The 21,345-nt window shown below is 45.6% G+C and overlaps 1 protein-coding gene across 3 annotated transcripts in view; it reads right to left on the bottom strand.

Annotated features, from left to right (window-relative positions):
* LARP1 (La ribonucleoprotein 1, translational regulator) overlaps window positions 1-19,602 on the bottom strand; it is a 90,263-nt gene extending 70,661 nt beyond the window's left edge. For 2 of the 3 annotated variants that reach the window (XM_073621151.1, XM_073621152.1), the window contains exon 1: window positions 19,185-19,602. In XM_073621151.1, the coding sequence (XP_073477252.1) occupies window positions 19,185-19,386 (202 nt within the window). In that variant the 5' untranslated portion in view covers window positions 19,387-19,602. Of the gene's footprint in view, window positions 1-15,553; window positions 15,603-19,184 lie in introns of those variants that run through there. The other variant, XM_073621153.1, reaches the window with a different exon arrangement.
* Between the last annotated feature and the right edge of the window lie 1,743 nt (window positions 19,603-21,345).

Raw genomic sequence — 21,345 nt, 5'->3', positions numbered from 1 at the left:
AAATAGATAAAACTAGTTGCCCGGCTAACACTCATGAGTTGCTTACACAGAACTAGCTGTCAATGAGTGTCAGAATTACTTTGCTTTATACTAGTTCCAGGTCAGTGACTCAGAATGCATTGAATTCAAAGCATCAGTATGACAAAGTAGTAAGATTTTGCCTACTTAATTCTCCCATAATAGATTTACTGTATGTAACTGGTTAGGTGAAAACTGTAAAAGTTGCTCTTCCTGCCTTGACTGAAGGCTAAAAAAAGTGTGTCAAAGGCAGCATCTGAATCTCCACAGTCCCTACTGTACAGCCAATTTACAGTAAAACCTTGGATTGCGAGCATAATTCGTTCCGGAAGCATGCTTGTAATCCAAAGCACTTGTACATCAAAGCAAATTTCCCCATAAGAAATAATGGAAACTCAAATGATTCGTTCCACAACCATTTATTCATAAGTCCTTCAGTTTATAATTCCTTTAAAAAAAAAAAAAAAAAAAAAAAAAAAAAAAAAGGCAGCCTCCTCAAGGGGATCAGAAGCAAAATCCAGCAGGAGCTACAAAGCATAGAAAAGAAGAGAGGCACTTCTAAATGTAGCAATATGGTTACATTTATTGAAGGCACAACATTTAGGCCCCATGTACAATGCTGCTGTTAAGCTCCATGTACGTGGGATGCTGAGGCAAAGTCCTCTGAATGATTTTTGACACCTTGAAACCGGCGTTTAAAAAAAACGCCCGTTTAGCCGCGTTTAGTGAAGATATCATCATATACCCCCCCCCCCCCCCCAGCCTCAAAAAACAGTGTTTAACTATTTCAGCCATTTTGTGAGACCAGAGTGAGTAGTAGCAGCAGTGTACTTGTATTTAGCCTGCCACACGGTGCGGATTGTCACTTGCCACAAGTTGCTTGTTCAAAGCTAACATATGGGTTAAATTCCAATTATACTTCGGATAACAGCAATGCTAGTGGTGTATTGGATTGGATCAAGGGCTCATTAGGGGGTATATAAATGGTCTATGAATCATTGCAAGCATTTACGATTCTTTAAAAAAAATTTTAATGGTTTTTCATCATTTGCCGTCATTTTTGAGATTTTTAAAGTAAAGAAAATAGGGCACCTTTAAAAACGCGTCTAAACACTGGTACCGCGTTTAGTCACGTTTGAAACGTGGAAATCTTCGGCGTCTGAACCCTTTTTTTGCTTTCAAAGAAACGCTGTTGAGCTCTCAAACCAAGGTTTTACTGTAACTTGAATGAAGATTAAAGGCTTATCTGAACAAAACACGTAATTGTGGCATCCACTGCGTAAAGCACCTGTTACAATGTATGAACAAGTTATATTCTTAAATATTAAACCTTAACTCCTACTTTATTCATTGCTAAATGCAGACTAAATTCAAATTATTATTGCTCCAAAAGAAAAAAAAAAAAAAAAAAAAAAAAAAAAAAAAAAAAGTTGTCTGTGATAGTTTCCAGGCATTTTAAGGCCTTGTGTATAGTGTAGACCTCCACTTGACCTCCGGAAGATTTTACACCCTTCTCAACCAAGCTAATTTTGCTTTTCAGCACTATGCTACTTTAAGAGCCCTTTCACACCGGGGCGGCGTTTTACCGTCGGTATTCGGCCGCTAGCGGGGCGGTTTTAGCCCCCGCTAGCAGCCGAGAAAGGGTTAAATACCACCGCGTCCCATTGATTTCAATGAGCAGGAGCGGTATACACTCCGCTCCTTCACCGCTCCAAAGATGCTGCTAGCAGGACTTTTTTTTACCGTCCTGCCAGCGCATCGCTCCAATGTGAAAGCCCACTGGAATGAAAGCAGCGGCACTTTCGGGTCGGTTTGCAGGAGCTATTATTAGCGCAATAGCGCCTGCAAACCGCCCCAATGTGAAAGGGCTCTAACTGGCAATTTTGCGGTCATGCAATGCTGTACCAAAAAGAATTTTTTTTTTCACAATAAGAGCTTTCTTTTGGTGGCATCTCCACTGGGGTTTTTACGCTATAAAATATAAAAAAAAAAAAAAGTCTTTATATATTTTGGCCAAAATGTATTCTGCTGCATGATTGATAAACAAAAATCCAAATAGGTGTATATTGATTGTATAAGCTATAACTTTCATGCAGCCCAAACTATTGTGTATATTGGAATTCTTATACTATTATTGGCGGCGATCAGTGACTTATGACACTGCAATAGTGCGGTGGGCAATCAGACACTGGCGCCGGGGGGGGGGGGGGCTTTGGGATGGATTAACTGCCATAAATACAGTAATAAGTGAAAATACTGTCACTGTACTAATTACACTGGCTGTGAAGGAGGTTACCATCTCAGGTAATCAAGGGGTTAAATGTGTTCCTAACTATGTAATGTGTGTAAAGTACTGCTTTCACTAATAAATCTCTAAAAATTTTCTTATCCCTGAGATCCATGAGAAACAGATCATTCTCTCTGTATAGAGTTCTGGCCTGTGATTGCACACAGCCAATCAGCAAGTCCAGATGACAGGCTCCCGCTGTTTAGAATCATAACAGGTGCCGACCAGGGGAGCATGTGTGCGCCCTAAACCCAGAAGTAACATACCGGTACATCACTATGCCTACACCATCCGCAGTACATTGCAGGTGAGTGGTCAGGAAGTGGTTTAAAGAGAAGTGCGGAAACCATGATAATAAAACTCACCTTGCTGGCTTCAGCATTGATCTGTTGCTGCAGCAGTCCCCTGCCACCTCTACAACAAGAGCTGAGTGATCAAAGGCCACTCAGTTCTTGGGTCTGCTCTAGGGATGCACAGATACACACACAAATCGCATGTGGTTTCCCCACGGCTCCTGCGTGAACCCAGGCTTGTCAGTTATTTCAGGGCTTGATTTACTAAACCAGAGTGTGCTAAATTTGCTGCAACTCTACAAAGGAACCAATCAGCTGCCAGTTTTTTTTTTTTTTTTTTTTTTTTTTTTTTTAAATCAAAGCTTAACTAAACAAGCCTCCTACTGAGATCAACCATGGACTGCAGAACACCCCCACCTGGTTATAGAGATGAGAGAAGGGGAGCTGGAGTTCCATAGTCCTAGCATACTTCCTATCCTAAGGTAGCAATGCTACTCATTTATAAATACAGTAAAAGGCAGTGAGCATTACTAGCACAATTGCTAGGTAAAACTAAAAGAGGCCTGAAAAAAAAAAAAAAAATACAGTCACCACATCTAGTAAGCTGAAATTTTAAATATCTGGGTTTAGATACACTTTAAAAGTGATATTTGTTTCTTGAATGACTGTGCACTAGAAGATCCAGATGCCTGAGGCTAGTCAGATAAGTGCTAGCATGCCACACCACACACTAAGAGCTATGGTTTCCTTCAGACTAATAAGACATATCTACATACAACCATTATGATGTCTGCTCATTCATCACACTTTTAAATACTTGACTTTTCAACATTTAGCCCTGGCTTACAACAGTGCGATTTGGAACTGTCAAATTACATGACAAGTCACACCCCATTGGTGGCAATGGAACTGTGCAAATCGCCTCATGTTGCATGAAAAAAGGTTCCTGCGCTACTTTTTCCATCCAATTTCATTGCAACTTGCATAGACTTCTGTTGAATGAAGTTGTAATGAAATCAGGAGGTGCAAAAATTGCACTGATTCGCAGCATTGAAATTGCGCTGAAGTAGCCCGCTTTCAAGTTGTGCTGGTGTGAACTAGGGCCGAGCCCCATCCAGACTTAAGCATTTTCTTGCTCGTTACCCTGCTGAGAATCCCATTCTTTAGAATTGTCTGTTTGAACTTGTAAGTTCAGTCACCTCAAGCTCAAAACTACAAATCCTGGCAAAGCGTATGAGGTGTGCTTGGGAACCATTAATCTTAATGGCACCCCAGATGCAGTGCAATTCTGTCACGATCGCTGGGCATTTAAAAATTGAGACAAGCTTGCTGCCCAAAAAGGAGCAGGAGGTTCATTTGGGCAACAAATGCACATCAGGCAGCCTAGCAAAGTGAATTGGCCGTCTTATGAACGGCATGTGCAAACAGATGTAAATGCCACTTATAAAACCACAAGCAACAACGATCATTCCTGCAATGGGATCTCTGAATGGGGCCTTAGCTGAAGGGACAACCAGATCCGTTTCACAAGTTCCTTCAGCTGAGGTCAAGTGACCAACTACATGGGAGCCCAAAGCAGCAGCATCTGTGGCACAAATATTACATGGCTTTTTATCTCTCGTTACAGTAGTGGGTGGGGGAGGACTGTTTTCAGCGTAGGTCTAAACAACCTTTTGGTTCCAGTTTTACATATTCGCTGTATTCTAATGCTAATAACCAAAACCTGCCACTGCACAAGTGACCAGAAAATGCTAATTTTATTAACAAAACAAGCACTGTCCACACAATATCATGCATTCCACCTACACAATAAGCAAGCTGCCCCAAGGTGTGACACCTTTAAGGCAAATGCGGAGCCATCTCTATTTCCTCCCTGCAGGTGACAATTCCGTCCCGAGGCTGCAGGACACAGAAACCAAAAACAAGGTTGGTGAAGTGAGCCAAGACTCTGTATTAAATGGAAGTTTCTTTGATTGTACAGAAGTGGCATACTAATGTTAGCTCAGTTTGGGACTGTATACACTGGCCTGCTATATTTTCAAGAAGCACTATTACTTATCTGAAATGACCAGAATTCAGAGGGAATACATATGAAACAGTATTTGCTGTTTCTAGGCAACAAGTGACTGTTTTCAATGAACAGTAATGCTCTCCATTGGATCTGATAGTTAGCTGAGAAAATGCTTAGTACTGAGAGATTTCAAATCTAACACTGGGGAGAACGCTCAACTCTTCTCCCTGTTACTTCATGTTGTGGGCAGTCCCCTCATGTACAATGCAGGCCCATCCTACTTGACGACATCACATTACCTGCGGCTACCACAGCACCTTAGGCATGAGGATGTGGGGGCCAGTCTTGTAGCATGGAAGGAGCACAATTTGGCAATGGCCTTTTTACTTGTACCCAAGGCATAAACACCCCCAGAGTTTGGGTTCTAAAGCAATTTTAGAGGTTCAGTTTAAAAAACAAAAACATGTCATACTTACCTGCTCTGTACAACAGTTTCGCCAAGGCAGCACCAATCCTCTCAGGTCCCCCGCCAGCACTCCTGGCTACCGGTATATGCATCTATAAGACACAGAGCTGTGGCTTCGCCCTGCCCCCGCTCTCTCCCCAATCACTGGCTGTGATTGACAGCGGTGGGAGCCAATAGCTCCAGCATCTTAACCAATGAGGAGAGAGACCCAGGGCAGCTGAGGCCCCTGTGCACAACGCTGGATCAAGGGGCTGTGGGGACCACTTTAAATCCAGAACCCTGTGTAGGATGTGGCAGGGAGTATGTTCCAGCATCATCAGCAAGTACACTCCAGATCACCAAAAATAAAAAAAACAAACTGAGATAAGACAGTGCAGAGGACTGGTTCCCAGCAACAATGTCCAGAACTACTTGATGGGTAGAGACTGCTCACTGAATGCTGAGCTCAGAGCTACCACGATGGGGGAGAGTGAACACATGTGAGAGGCTTTGATTCGGCTGGGAGTGTCTTAGCAATGTCCTAGCAAGAAGGCAAGATGGAATGTTGCCATGTCTGGGAGATATGTAAATGGCCCATACCTATAGTAGGAAATTATTGGACTTTAACCACTTCAGCCCCGGAAGGATTTACCCCCTTCCTGACCAGAGCACTTTTTACAAATTGGCACTGCATCGCTTTAACTGCTAATTGCGCGGTCATGCAATGCTGTAACCAAACAAAATTTGCGTCCTTTTCTTCCCACAAATAGAGCTTTCTTTTGATGGTATTTGATCACCTCTGCCGTTTTTATTTTTTGCGCTATACACGGAAAAAGACCGAAAATTTTGAAAAAAAAATGATATTTTCTACTTTTTGTTCTAAAAAAAATCCAATAAACTCAATTTTAGTCATACATTTAGGCCAAAATGTATTTGGCCACATGTCTTTGGTAAAAAAAATGTCAATAAGTGTATATTTATTGGTTTGCGCAAAAGTTATAGCGCCTACAATCTAGGGTACATTTTCTGGAATTTACACAGCCTTTAATTTATGACTGCCTATGTCGTTTCTTGAGGTGCTAAAATGGCAGGGCAGTACAAAACCCCCACAAATGACCCCATTTTGGAAAGTAGACACCCCAAGGAAATTGCTGAGAGGCATGTTGAGCCCATTGAATATTCATTTTTTTTGTCCCAAGTGATTGAATAATGACAAAAAAAAAAAAAAAAAAATTACAAAAAGTTGTCACTAAATGATATATTGCTCACACAGGCCATGGGCATATGTGGAATTGCACCCCAAAATACATTTAGCTGCTTCTCCTGAGTATGGGGATACCACATGTGTGGGACTTTTTGGGAGCCTAGCCGCATACGGGGCCCCGAAAACCAATCACTGCCTTCAGGATTTCTAAGGGCGTACATTTTTGATTTTACTCCTCACTACCTATCACAGTTTTGAAGGCCATAAAATGCCCAGATGGCACAAACCCCCCCCAAATGACCCCATTTTGGAAAGTAGACACCCCAAGCTATTTGCTGAGAGGCATGTTGAGTCCATGGAATATTTTATATTTTGACACAAGTTGCGGGAATGTGACAATTTATTTATTTTTTTTTTTTTTTTTTGCACAAAGTTGTCACTAAATGATATATTGCTCACACAGGTCATGGGCATATGTGGAATTGCACCCCAAAATACATTCTGCTGCTTCTCCTGAGTATGGGGATACCACATGTGTGGGACTTTTGAGGAGCCTAGCCGCGTACGGGACCCCGAAAACCAATCACCGCCTTCAGGATTTCTAAGGGTGTACATTTTTGATTTCACTCTTCACTGCCTATCACAGTTTCGGAGGTCATGGAATGCCCAGGTGGCACAAACCCCCCCCAAATGACCCCATTTTGGAAAGTAGACACCCCAAGCTATTTGCTGAGAGGCATGGTGAGTATTTTGCAGCTCTCATTTGTTTTTGAAAATGAAGAAAGACAAAAAAAAAAATTTTTTTTTTCTTTTTTTAATTTTCAAAACTTTGTGACAAAAAGTGAGGTCTGCAAAATACTCACTATACCTCTCATCAAATAGCTTGGGGTGTCTACTTTCCAAAATGGGGTCATTTGGGGGGGGTTTGTGCCACCTGGGCATTCCATGGCCTCCGAGACTGTGATAGGCAGTGAAGAGTGAAATCAAAAATTTACGCCCTTAGAAAGCCTGAAGGCGGTGCTTGGTTTTCGGGGTCCCATACGCGGCTAGGCTCCCAAAAAGTCCCACACATGTGGTATCCCCGTACTCAGGAGAAGCAACAGAATGTATTTTGGGGTGTAATTTCACATATTCCCATGGCATGTTTGAGCAATATATCATTTAGTGACAACTTTGTGCAAAAAAAAAAAAAAAAAAAAAAAATTTGTCTCTTTCCCGCAACTTGTGTCACAATATAAAATATTCCATGGACTCGACATGCCTCTCAGCAAATAGCTTGGGGTGTCTACTTTCCAAAATGGGGTCATTTGGGGGGGGGGTTTGAACTGTCCTGGCATTTTATGCACAACATTTAGAAGCTTATGTCACACATCACCCACTCTTCTAACCACTTGAAGACAAAGCCCTTTCTGACACTTTTTGATTACATGAAAAAATTATTTTTTTTTGCAAGAAAATTACTTTGAACCCCCACACATTATATATTTTTTTAAAGCAAATGCCCTACAGATTAAAATGGTGGGTGTTTAATTTTTTTTTTTCACACAGTATTTGCGCAGCGATTTTTCAAACGCATTTTTTGGGGAAAAAAACACACTTTTTTACATTTTAATGCACTAAAACACACTATATTGCCCAAATGTTTGATGAAATAAAAAAGATGATCTTAGGCCGAGTACATGGATACCAAACATGACATGCTTTACAATTGCGCACAAACGTGCAGTGGCAACAAAATAAATACATTTTTAAAAGCCTTTAAAAGCCTTTACAGGTTACCACTTTAGATTTACAGAGGAGGTCTACTGCTAAAATTACTGCCCTCGATCTGACCGTCGCGGTGATACCTCACATGCATGGTGCAATTGCTGTTTACATTTGACGCCAGACCGACGCTTGCGTTCGCCTTAGCGCGAGAGCAGGGGGGACAGGGGTGCTTTTTTTTTTTTTTTTTTTTTTTTTTTTTTATTATTTTTTTGCTTTTTTATCTTATTTTAAAACTGTTCCTTTCATTTTTTTTTTTTTTTAATCATTTTTACTGTTATCTCAGGGAATGTAAATATCCCCTATGATAGCAATAGGTAGTGACAGGTACTCTTTTTTGAAAAAATTGGGGTCTATTAGACCCTAGATTTCTCCTCTGCCCTCAAAGCATCTGACCACACCAAGATCGGTGTGATAAAATGCTTCCCCAATTTCCCAATGGCGCTATTTACATCCGGCGAAATCTAAGTCATAAAATGCTCGTAGCTTCCGGTTTCTTAGGCCATAGAGATGTTTGGAGCCACTCTCGTCTCTGATCAGCTCTATGGTCAGCTGGCTGAATCACCGGCTGCATTCTCAGGTTCCCTGTTGAGACAGGAGAGCCAGAGAAAAACACGGAAGACGATGGGGGGGGGGGGGGGGGGCATTCTCTCTGCTTGTAAAAGCAGTCTAGAGGCTAATTAGCCGCTAGGATTGCTTTTACATGAAAGCCGACCGCTGGCTGAAAAGAATGATACCAAGATGATACCTAAACCTGCAAGCATCATTCTGGTATAACCACTCAAAGTCGTGAATGCTGTACCTGAAGACAAAAATATGGCTAACAATAAAGCACAGTAAACGGTAAAGTATAAAAAACTGCATACCTGAAAAGCAAACATGATAAAACATAATAACAATAAAACATTGCAGAATAGAATACAGTAAAAAAGAGCAGAACAATAGAGAGAATAGAGAGAGAGAGAATAGAGAGAGAACAATAAAACGACAACTATTATTTTTTATTTTATATTTTTGTTTGTGTTTTTTTTTTTTTACACTTTTTTTGTAACTGTACCTTTTGTAACTGTAACCGGTTCCAGGTTCGGGTCTCTCAAAATGCGATGGCATCTTGGGAGACCCTGTGAAAGTGTGTCCTAGTCTGTGCAATGCTGTACCCTACGCTAATACTCAGCTAGTGAATGGTAGCGTTCAAAACATTCACCAATGCAAAGACCAGGATTGTCAGGACAGGAGGGACAATAATAGTGGGTGTCACGCCTATATCCGCGCTTGCTGCAGACACAACATCTTTTTTGGGGGGATTCGTTGGGTAGGGGTACTCGGGAGGACATAAAAATGCCTCTCATGCAGCCGACTGCATTTGGTTGGGGATGTGAATGGGGGAAGTATGGGCGCTGCAGAAGTGGTGGGTTCCCAATTAGGATTGGCGAATGCAGCAGGAAGGGCACTATGGGCACGACGGGCCTGTGTTTGTCTTCTTGGTGGCAGCGGGACACTACTTGTGCTTGCCACCTCACCAGCTTGAACTGCACTTATGGGACTCGCCACGTCACCAAGTGTTACTGCAGTGCTGGTTTGACTACGACCGGGGTGTACTAGGCCGCTGGTGCTTGCCAGTTCACCAAAACGCTACCAAAAAAACTGTTAACGATCGCAGGGATCAGGCCTGACTCTGCGAACGCTGCAGTTATGCGTTTAGTGTTTTGTAAGTGACAGTGATCGATCGATACTGCACTTGGGTGGGCTGGGCGGAGGGACAAAACGCAGGTGCTAGCAGGTATCTGGGCTGATCCCACTAACACTGCGTTTTTGGGAACCCTAAACTGCTGGGGATGCTAGTATAGATCTGATCAGATATTGATCAGTTCAGATACTATACCACTAAGGGAGGTGTATGCTGCGTGCGTGGGTGTTAGCGCTACTGGCACTAACCTGACGCTGCCTGGGGCTGGTGCTTGCCAGTTCACCAAAACGCTACCAAAAAAACTGTTAGCGATCACAGGGATCAGGCCTGACTCTGCGAACGCTGCAGTTATGCGTTTAGTGTTTTTTTAAGTGACAGTGATCGATCGATACTGCACTTGGGTGGGCTGGGCTGGGCCAGGCGGAGGGGCAAAACGCAGGTGCTAGCAGGTATCTGGGCTGATCCCGCTAACACTGCGTTTTTGGGAATCCTAAACTGCTGGGGACGCTAGTATAGATCTGATCGGATCAGATATTGATGCGTTCAGATACTATACCACTAAGGGAGGTGTACGGTGCGTGGGTGTTAGCGCTACTGGCACTAACCTGACGCTGCCTGGGGCTGGTGCTTGCCATTTCACCAAAACGCTACCAAAAAAACTGTTAGCGATCGCAGGGATCAGGCCTGACTCTGCGAACGCTGCAGTTATGCGTTTAGTGTTTTGTAAGTGACCGTGATCGATCGATACTGCACTTGGGTGGGCTGGGCCGAGCCGGGCGGAGGGGCAAAACGCAGGTGCTAGCAGGTATCTGGGCTGATCCCGCTAACACTGTGTTTTTGGGAACCCTAAACTGCTGGGGACGCTAGTATAGATCTGATCGGATCAGATATTGATCCGTACAGATACTATACCACTAAGGGAGGCGTATGCTGCGTGCGTGGGTGTTAGCAGTACTGGCGCTAATCTGACGCTGCCTGGGGCGACGCATATCACCGCCGGGCGATCAGGGGGCTAAATCTTTATTCGGTAATAAACGGCGGGTGCCCTGACACTATAAAAAATAAACAAACTAACCAGCGTCACCCGTAACGGTTATACAGTGATCAGTGGTGAAAGGGTTAACTAGGGGGCAATCAAGGGGTTAAAACATTTATTAGGTAGTATATGGGGGTCCCTGTCGCTATAAAACGCTGACGGCGAACCTAAATATTTACCTCACTAACTAGCGTCACCAGCGACACTAATACAGCGATCAGAAAAATGATCGCTTAGCGACACTGGTGACAGGGGGTGATCAAGGGGTTAAAACTTTATTAGGGGGGGTTAGGGGGGTACCCTAGACCTACAGGGGGCCTAACACTCACTGCCCTGACACTAACTGTCACAAACTGACACTATGCAGTAATCAGAAAAAAAAAAAAAAAAAAAAAAAAAAAAACCTGCTTGGTGTCAGTTTGTGACAGGGGGGTGATTGGGGGGGGATCGGGGGGCGATCGGGGGGGGGGGATCGGGGTGATTTGTGTGCCTGGCATGTTCTACTGTGTGTGTGTGTGTTGGTGCACTCACATTTCAGTCTTCTCTCCTCGGCCCGGAACGGAAAATACCGAGCCGAGGAGAGATGACATCATTTCCTCTGCCTCTGTGTACAATACAGAGGCAGGGAAATGATCCCATTGGCTGGGAGCGATCGCGAGGGGGGGGCCACGAATGGATGGCCTCCCCCTCACCTCCGATCGCCGGGGGACATTTGCCGACCGCCGCAGGCACCGGGGGGGGGGTCCGATCGGACCCCCCACCCGCGGGCAGGCAAGGACGTACATGTAAGTCCTTTTGCCTGCCCGTGCCATTCTGCCGACGTATATAGTCGTGCGGCGGTCGGCAAGTGGTTAAAGCTGCATTTTTGTTTTTTTTATCTACCGGTGTTCCTTACCTGCAAAGGCATTTTTTTTGGTAAAGGTGAACTAACCCTTTAGAGCACTTCTGTACATATGTAACTACTGTATCAAGTGCCATCAGAATGCTATTACAACACCCAGTGATGATTTCCTCACTAACTTCCCAGAGTACCCCATAAATAAAAGCCTGGGGTGTTTGAATAGAGAACTACTGATCTTCACTTTCCACCTCACTTTGCCGTATGACTGGATAAAAGAGAAAGGCAGCCTTAATAACCAATCATGAAGCACAGGAAGGGGGTAAAGGCGAGCAGTAATTGATGAAGCCAGTATTTCCAGGTATCATAGGGTACTCAAACAGATGTGAAAGCACCTACAGATGTCTGCACCATCATTCGATTCAGGCGACACTTGACTCATAGCCAAGTACAGTTTAACATCTCATTGCACAGAAAAGCAGAAAAAGTCCTAAAAGGTTGTATTTAGGGATCCCAACACAAAGTCCTATGAAAACATTAAAGAGGCTAAAGTTGTCTTTTAATTGGTCCTATCCAGCTGCAGCTGACAGGCGTTTACCATTCCTACCTTATCGTGTCCTGTACAACAGAGGCAGGCCTCCAAATCTTGTGCAACGTCAGATGTTACTTTTCCCAGAATCCCCCAACCTAAAAGTAAACAAAGTAGAACTCTGGCAGCTTTAGCTGAACAGCTGCCACTATTGTTTAAGGGTGTTATTTTGTAACACTTTGGGGGCTCTGTATTTTCTTTACTAGCAAGTCACCTGACTCAGTACCATTCTGTCTTATGTTTAAAGTGAACCTTTTCAACTTTACATGTCTGTATGGATACATTTCTGGAGTGTAGCATCAGTCTTTTTCATAAAAGCTCAACTGTTTATTGTCAAAAGTGGCGTCCTGACACTCCAGGCAAGCGACTGCCTAGGATGGGATGACGTAATCAGTCTACTGCAGGCAGAGGAAAGCATTTTTCAGTCTCCTCCTGTGCTGACCAGACATCAACATTACAGCAGGTCACAAGGCAAGACACATCAATGGAAGCTGATCTGTTAGGCAATTGTGAACACAGCTAAGAACTGCACAGGTACCAGGATTCACATGACAGTCATCTTTGAGACTGCTGACCATGAATGATGCCTGAATAAAGATGGGGCTGTCCTGGGGATGCAAAATATCCATACTGGGCTATACAATACCGCAAGAGAAACAGGAACACATTGCTTGTAGTCTGCATATTAAAATAAAAGATGTATGGATCCCATGTTTCCAGCATGTTCCTGTTGCACCAATAGGTGATCTGCTGAACCAAGAAGCACTGTTCAAATAGATCTAAACTACAGAACTGGGATATGCAATTAGTGGACCTCCAGATGTTGCAGAACTACAAGTCCCATGAGGCATAGCAAGACTGACAGCCACAAGCATGACACCCAGAGGCAGAGGCATAATGGGACTTGTAGTTTTGCAACAGCTGGAAGTCCGCTAATTGCATATCCCTGCTATATTAGATATTTAAAAGGTTAGTGCACCTTTACAGGAAAAATGTAAAAAGGTGAAACACCAGACGCCCCTCCGCACCTCTGGGGTTGCCAAGCCGTTAGCACCCCCATAGCCACTACAGGGATTTGAAATCCCAGTTCTTCTCCCTCAGAACTACTGGGAACAATTAGATGGATTCTGATTGGTCAGCACTGTCAATGTGACCAGGCTGACCAATCAGAATCAATCTAGTCTGTGCCAGAAGCAATGCACCAAGAGAGTAGAGTGAAGATTTTAAATACCCAGACCGCTGGAGATATGAATATCTTCCAGCCAGTTCCTATCTAGATGCATTCGCTCCATGTCTGCTGCACATTGCATCCTGATGGTGAGATTGGACCAGGCCTGCATATTTACCACAAGGTGTGTGTGACAGTGACAACGCAGCAACACAACTGGGAAGCAGCAGTCACCCCCATAAAAAGATATGTCTAAAAAAAAAGGTCCTAATTGGAAGAATCACCAGAGACTTCTTTTAACGTGATGGATTTTAAAGTAGAAGTAAAGTCCACTTTTTAACTTGTACCTACAGGTAAGCCTATAAGGCAGCTTACCTGTAGGTAAAGTGAATATCTCCTAAACATGTGGTGTTTAGGAGATATTCACATGGGATACAGCTGGAGACATCACTGGTGCGTGCACTCTGAAGGGACAGCACACCCAGACTTCAGAGCAATGCTGCTACGGAATGCGTGGCAGTCCCTTCAGAGCTTTGTACCAGGGTTCCTGCGTGCATGTGCAGGAGTGACGACATCACAGCCCCAGCCATTCATATAGCCGACCCCAAAACCCAGAAGGAAGACCAGGCGAAGATAGAAGTGCCAGGGAGCCGTGACAGCATTGTGCTGGAGGGTTCCATGTGCGGGTAAGTATCATAATATGTTAGTATGTGGTGCATATTAGTACATTATGACTTACACCTGCAAGGGGCCCCGATTTACTTTTTGGTGGCAGTCGATTACCGCTTTGAGACATTTTATTCTTACTTAAACCAAGCAAAGTACCCCCCCCCCCCCACCTAAACACTTATACCCACCTTGCCTGCACTTCTTCCTCAGTTGGCAGCAGTGATGTTATCCGGAGCCTGTGGGTATAAGTGTACATGTGGCCTGGTGATGTTTGCCCAATCAGTATCACGTGACCGAGAAAGTGATGTCACCAACACTGCTAATTTTTGGTAATGACTGCAAAGGAGGAAATAAGGAGGCAAGGTAAATGTGAGGGAGTGGGGTGGCCCCTTTGCAAAAGCTGAACATCTTTTTTTAATAAGACGACTTTTGAAAGGACATTTAAACTGTATTTACATCAAGGTGTTGCAAGAAGCAGCACAAAATCACATTGTGGTTTGGAAAGTGTTTATGCATTATTCCCCCAAAACACATAGGGTAACCCATTAATTCCAGGGTCCAAAGTAGCTTATTGAGCTTTGTATTGAAAACTGCATGTCCACTTGCTGTGGTCTGGGTTTTTTTTTTACCCTAATGCATTCTCTGCATTAAGGCAAAAGCCCCCCCCCCCCCCCCCTTTCCATTAAGACCTACCTGACTCCTCCACTGACCATGCACTGTCCTGTCTGCAGTGCTGCTGCTCTCTTCCCATTCTCACAGAAGAGGGAGAGCCTATGGCTTCTGCTGCTGTCAGTCAAATCCTGTGAGGAGGGGGCAGGGGCATGCCCTGGCCACACTATGTATCCAAGGATGCACACAGCCCGGCCTGGGAGGGAGCCCGTATGGGTGCCCCTATAGAGTTGCTAGCTCATCCCTTTAAACCTGAACAAAAATTACAGATTCTGTAGATTAGGGCCCTCTCACACTGGGTCGGCGGTAAAGCGCCGCTATTGTAAGCGGCGCTTTACCGTCGGTATTCGGCCGCTAGCGGGGCGGTTTTACCCCCGCTAGCAGCCGAGAAAGGATTAAAAACCACCGCAAAGCACCTCTGCAGAGGCGCTTTGCCGGCGGTATAGCCACGCTGTCCCATTGATTTCAATGGGCAGGAGCGGTATATACTCCGCTCCTTCACCGCTCCGAAGATGCTGCTAGCAGGACTTTTTTTCCCCCATTTTTTCCCCGAGGGCTTTCACACTGGAGAGACAGCAGTGGCACTTTCGGGTCGGTTTGCAGACGCTATTAGCGCAATAGCGCATGCAAACCGCTCCAGCGTGAAAGGGCCCTAAAGGTGGTAATTAAACTCACTTGGTGCCTTATCTGCATTAAATTCGCCTCAGAACCTGTGTAATTCATATGTGTTTGGGTTTAAAGGGATGAGGTGGCAACTCTAGCTCCCCTCAGCACACCAAAGAAGGAGGTAAAGGACAGCTCTGTGCACAGAACAGGAAGTACAACCTTTTTAAAAATATATATATATATATATATAATAAAACAAGAGTCCTTACAACGAACCACAAGTACCAGACATGTGTGCTTCATCGTGGTGCGATCTTGTGTGTGTGTTCAGGAAACGCTAAAGGTGTGACTGAAGTCTAACATGAGATTGTGGTTATTGGACTTTAATCCAGAGTCTCATCTACCCCCCCCCCCCTCACAATCATGGGTCTCCCAGGGAATAATGGCGTGAAGGGGGAGGGGGGGCTGTAATGATCACTCGTACCCTGCACCCCCCCCCCCCCCAGGAAGCCGTCTCCGGAGATGTGTGCCTCGTGCAGGTCTCATTGGCGCTTCTAGGCCGAGATTAGCTTAGCAGAGCAAACTATTTATATCATCAGAGCGGCGTGCCAGAGAAGTGTGGAGACACGCCAAGGCCTCCTCATCCCCGAGAGAAGGGAAGACACTCAGCACATGGCGAGGAAGAAGGTACGTCCTCTATACACCGTCATGTCTTATCACACATGGACGGGCCGCCACTGCCGTACAACGTGCACAGCGGCGCCCAGGCCTAACTAGAGACCCACGTTGCCTGTCTGCACGGAGCATGCTGGGTAGGGGCGGAGCTACAGGAAGGCTGGACGTTCTATAGATCGGCACCGTCCATTAACCCCCAAGCCGCCAAGTAGTCTCCGCCTCCCTCCTCCTCCCCACTCCAATCTACAGACCAGGCAGCCCTCCTCCACCCACCAGCGGGCCAGACTGCAGTGTCATCACAGGGTGTACTGAGCCAATGCACACCCCGCCCCTCCCCCCCACACACACACACCATGTCACAAGCCTATTAAGGGGATCGGGCAGGTGACCGGTCAGCATGGAGGACCCTCCTCCTCAGCACCACCATGCTAGTCCCTGTACCTCCAGCACACAGTCCAGAGGTCATAGCGACATCAAATCCGTTTCATCACACCAGGACTACCACCCATCCAATCACAGGACACAGACGTCCACGACTACTAACCATCCAATCACAGGACACGCAGACCACCAATCACAGAGCACACAGACCACCACTACTCACCATCCAGGCACAGCAGGACAACACACCTCACCATACAACTTCTGGTCGTCCTATCAGGCTGTAGGCACACACTGTACAATGCAGAGCAAACGATCCCCTGCACTCTAAAGCTGGCTACACATTTCTTGTCCGACTTTCTTTCAACTATAGAGTACAAGGGCCTGCCTGCATACAAACTGAAAGTGTTCAGGTTTGACCTCATATGGTTTTGGAAAATCTGGAAAATGTTATAGGATAGGAAGACTGCATCCCCCCCAACACTGGGTATACATTGCTAGAATTTTCTACATTTCCTGGTGAGAGCGTTCTTCGTTTTTCTAATCATTAGCGGGTCAAGCTGATATTCATTTTTAACCACAGCGACAAGAATATTAGGAGTAGGAGGGAACATTTCTGGAATGTATGACTTTAAAAAAAACTCTTCACTAAAGTCCATTCATTCAAAAATCAGATGGTAAAGCAAACGAAATTTGATGGAAATCCCATTCTGAGAGATAAAAATGGGCTGCATTGTATCAGCACCCGTTCGGGTTCCTCACGCCAAATGCAAGTAGTTTTTGGCACTGACTGGAGATACAAGAGGACACATGACCAATTACACCTCACATAGCGATTATACAGGTCTGCACTGACTCCATCACAAAAAAACTGGAGCCAGAGGTCACACGAGACTCCCATTACCGCCTTGACCCAAATCAAATGGGGGATCAGTCCAGGATCCTGTCCAGAGGGTAACAATTTAAGAGAGGCCCAAACCCTAGGGTCAGCATACAATCAACTTTAAAGTGGAGGTTCAGTCAAATCCTAAATATACTTAAACCTGTTCCCACCCCCATTCTAAGCCTCTTCTACCTAACCCGTGAAAGGAAAGGGGTGTATATTTACCTATACTAAGGGTGCATTGCTTCGGTCACACGATCACCCAGCAGCAGCTTCAGTGTAAAGGAGAGATCGCTGGGCAGTGATGTCACTCAGACTTACTATGAAGCATTCTTTGTCAGCTGACTCTCTACACTGGGGCTGGGGCTGAAACCAATCATGTGACTGGAGCACCCTCAGAATAGGTAGGTATAGACATCTTTTCTCTACAAGGTGGTTAGAATAGGCTTAGAATGGGGGGAGGAAGCAGGTTTAAGTATAGTTAGAGGCACTCCAGACAAGTTCTAACTATACCACTCACAGACTGTACAATCTCCTAGGGAGCCCTTCCAGCAAGTATGTAGTGCAAAGGCCTGCCTGGTAGGCCCTCATATTACATAGCACTGGTAGATCTAAACTTGATTGTATGGTCAGATTGTAATGTGTATAGTAAGCCTCAGATATAGCAAAATTGAGGGCCTACATGATCTTTCCAGTCAGGCTGACCCATGTACTACTACATAAGTTGTTGGCAGATGTGAAGGAGATTGTAAAATGTATATGTGTAGTGAGTTTTATTTATCCCATTTGAAATCTGATATTTCCATTTAAAGTGACCCCGTCACTGGCACACAAACCTAAGTCAGCAGCACCGAGTATAAACAGGTTGATCCTTGATATTTTGAACAGCTGCCTATTTGACCCAACAGGGTGTTGGAGACGATAGCACATCACCCCCCCAGCTGGGTGCTGTAGTCTCTCCCAGCAGTCGCTACACCATGTAGTCTATGTTCGACACACGTGGAAGTGTCAGGGAGCAGCAGGAACAATTTACTCACCGCCTGCTGGAAAACCCATGGAACCTACTTATACTGGAGCTGCTGGGTCAGATTTCTGTATGCCAGTCACAGGGTCACTTAAAAAGGTGAAAAACTAGATTATAAATGTGCAGACTTTGTTTATAAGGGCAGTCTAAAATCCCTGGAGACTCTGCCAGTCCACAATCCTTCCTTCACAGGGTGACAACACTCTCTCCTGTAGCCAATTCTCAGCAGCCTTGTCACCCTGTGATCGCTCCTCCCTCTGTATATTGAGGGGTGGGATTACCACTTCTCCCCCTCTCTGATAGGGGCACATGATCCACATCTGAGGGGAAAGATCATAGGGCCCCCGAGAGTCCCGCCTCTGGCACAGCGAAGACCCCCGAGAGTCCCGCCTCTGGCACAGCGAAGACCCCCGAGAGTCCCGCCTCTGGCACAGCGAAGACCCCCGAGAGTCCCGCCTCTGGCACAGCGAAGACCCCCGGCGACCCGTGATGACATCCCAGGTCCAGAGGCTGCTGGGAAGATCTGCAGAAGGAATATGAAAAAGGTGGGGGAGGGAGCGCAAAGTCTGATTGTAACAGAAGTAACCAGATTTACCAGAAACACACCCTCGGGCTGCTGTACACATGCACCTACCCACATCACCTCCATGTGCTGCCGGTGTACCTGTAATAAAGGTACAAGAGCCATGTGTTCCAAGAGCATGCCTGACCAGCGCCGAGGTCTGATTAAAACGCAACACTGACGCATTTCACCCACCTAGAAGCCAACGCTCATGTGTACAGCCCCGATATGGTCAGCAGCCACACAAGAGGTCCTCTCTCTCTCAGGGAGGGTGAAGGCACCATACCAGCTGATCAGCTCGTGTATCAGGCCCCTCCTCATGGCGGACCCCTATGTCCCCCCCCCTCCTCCCCCTCCAGCCATTGCTGCACTCACCTGCCGGGTGTTGTCCATTCACCCCTCCAATGCTCTTTATCCAGGGGTTCACCTTGGGCGGAGGAGCTTCCACGAACTCCCTGCGTCCCAGCCCTTCGTCTCCGTCCGGTCCCAGCTCCTGCTTGCCCCCGTCCGAGTCCGGTGCCGCTGCTGGTTGCTGCAGGGGCGGTGGCATGAGCGGAGCCTCTACCTGAGTGGCCATGTCCCACCACCCCGGGCGGGCGCTTCTCTCTCACTTCTCTCTGCACTCGAAGGGCTGCGGCCTAGACGGCGGGCGCTGGCTCTGCTCAGTCACCGGGCGGCCCTCCCGACCTTATACCGCTGCAATATGGAAGCCAAGGAAGACCACGCGATGGGGCAGTGCGGGCACACGCTCTGAGGCACGCCGACGTGCGCGCTCCACGCTGGGGAGGAGGGGAGGGGCGGATCTGGGAGGTGTGTGTGAGGCGAAGGGCGGGGCATGAGGTGTGTGGAGGGAGGGGCGTGGCGCCTGGAGCTCCATTCATCTCGCTAGAGGGAATATTAACTGCTGGCTGTCTTCAGCTCCGAGCCTGCACAGTGTGTGAGAGCCAGGAAAGTAGCATTTCCTGGAGGCAGCCAATGTATTTCTCTGCTGACAGGTCTTCAGTCCACCCATAGGTGAGAATACAGTAATAACGGCAACAGTTTGCTGAGTCACCCCTCAATTGTTGTTTATCCCCAATATTCCAGTAATAAAGTACTATTACATCCTTCCTGTATTGAATTGTATTGTAACTGTACTGTCTGCCCTCGTGTTGTAAAGCGCTGTGCAAACTGTTGGCACTAAATAAATTGTATATAATAATAATTAAACCCTGATGCTCCGTACACACGATCAGAATATCACACGGAAAATACCGCTTTTGAATCGATCGTACGATAATCGGATCGTTAGTACAGCGCTTTCGAGAGCCGATCATGACAGTTCATCCAATAGTATTCTATCGGACATGCATTAACATTTTTTTCGTACGATGCCAGATTTACAGCTATAGTTTGAAAATGCAATACAAATGTATTACAACACATGACATCACTTTCAATTTTTTTTTTCTGTTGTACGGGAATTTTCGTGACTTTAGTAAACTCATCAGATTCGATCTGAGATTAGCATGCAAAAAAAAACAAAAAACGGATCATGATCGTTCGATAATCTCATCGTGTGTACTGGGCATAAGCCCCCTTCACATCTCAGTGTTTTCTAGCTTGACGCTCCAAACCGCTGGAGGAGAAAAAAAATCAATTATTCTCTATGGAGTTCGTTCACATCTGCGCTGCAAGTCGCCTGCAGCCAAACGCCTGAGGGTCCAAAACATCTGAAGCTTTATTTGTAGCTCGAATCGGGCTGATTGGTGCATTTTTTTAACTACTTGCCGACCAGCCGCCGCACTTATCCTGCGGCAGGTCGGCTCTCCTGCGCCAACCGACGTACCCGTACATCGGTCAGTGCGTGTGAGATTGCGGGCGTGCGTGCAGCCCATGATCCCTGTACAGAAAGGCAGAGCGGGGATCTGCCATTGTAAACAAAGAGGATCCCTGTTCTCACAGAGGACATCTCAGAAATTTGCTGTTCCCAGTGATAGGGAACAGCGATCTCTATCATGTCCCAGTAAACCCCCCCACAGTTAGAACACAGTGAGGGAACATATTTAACCCCTTGATCGCCCCCTAGTGTTAACCCCTTCCCTGCCAGTCTTGTTTATACATTGATCAAGGTATTTTCATAGCACTGATCAATGTAATAATGTCACTGGTCCCCAAAAAGTGTCATTTGGGGCTAGATTTGTCCGCCGCAATGTCACAGTCCCGCTAAAAATCGCGGATCGCCGCCATTACCAGTAAAAACTATAAAAAATAAATAAAAGTCCCTAAATCTATCCCATAGTTTGGAGACGCGATAACTTTTGCGCAAACCAATCAATATATTCCTAGTACGATTTTTCTTTACCAAAAATATGTAGAAGAATACATATTGGCCTAAACTGATGAAGAAATTAGTTTTTTTATATATTTTTTTGGGGTATGTGTTATAGCAGAAAGTAAAAAAAAAAATGTTTTTTTTTTTTCCAAAATTGTCAATCTTTTGTTGTTTATAGCGCAAAAAATAAAAACCACAGAGGTGATCAAATACCACCAAAAG

Source organism: Aquarana catesbeiana, linkage group LG03 (genome assembly GCF_042186555.1).
Source record: "Aquarana catesbeiana isolate 2022-GZ linkage group LG03, ASM4218655v1, whole genome shotgun sequence".
NCBI classification, from domain to species: domain Eukaryota; kingdom Metazoa; phylum Chordata; class Amphibia; order Anura; family Ranidae; genus Aquarana; species Aquarana catesbeiana.
This window is presented reverse-complemented; position numbering and strand designations above follow the sequence as displayed.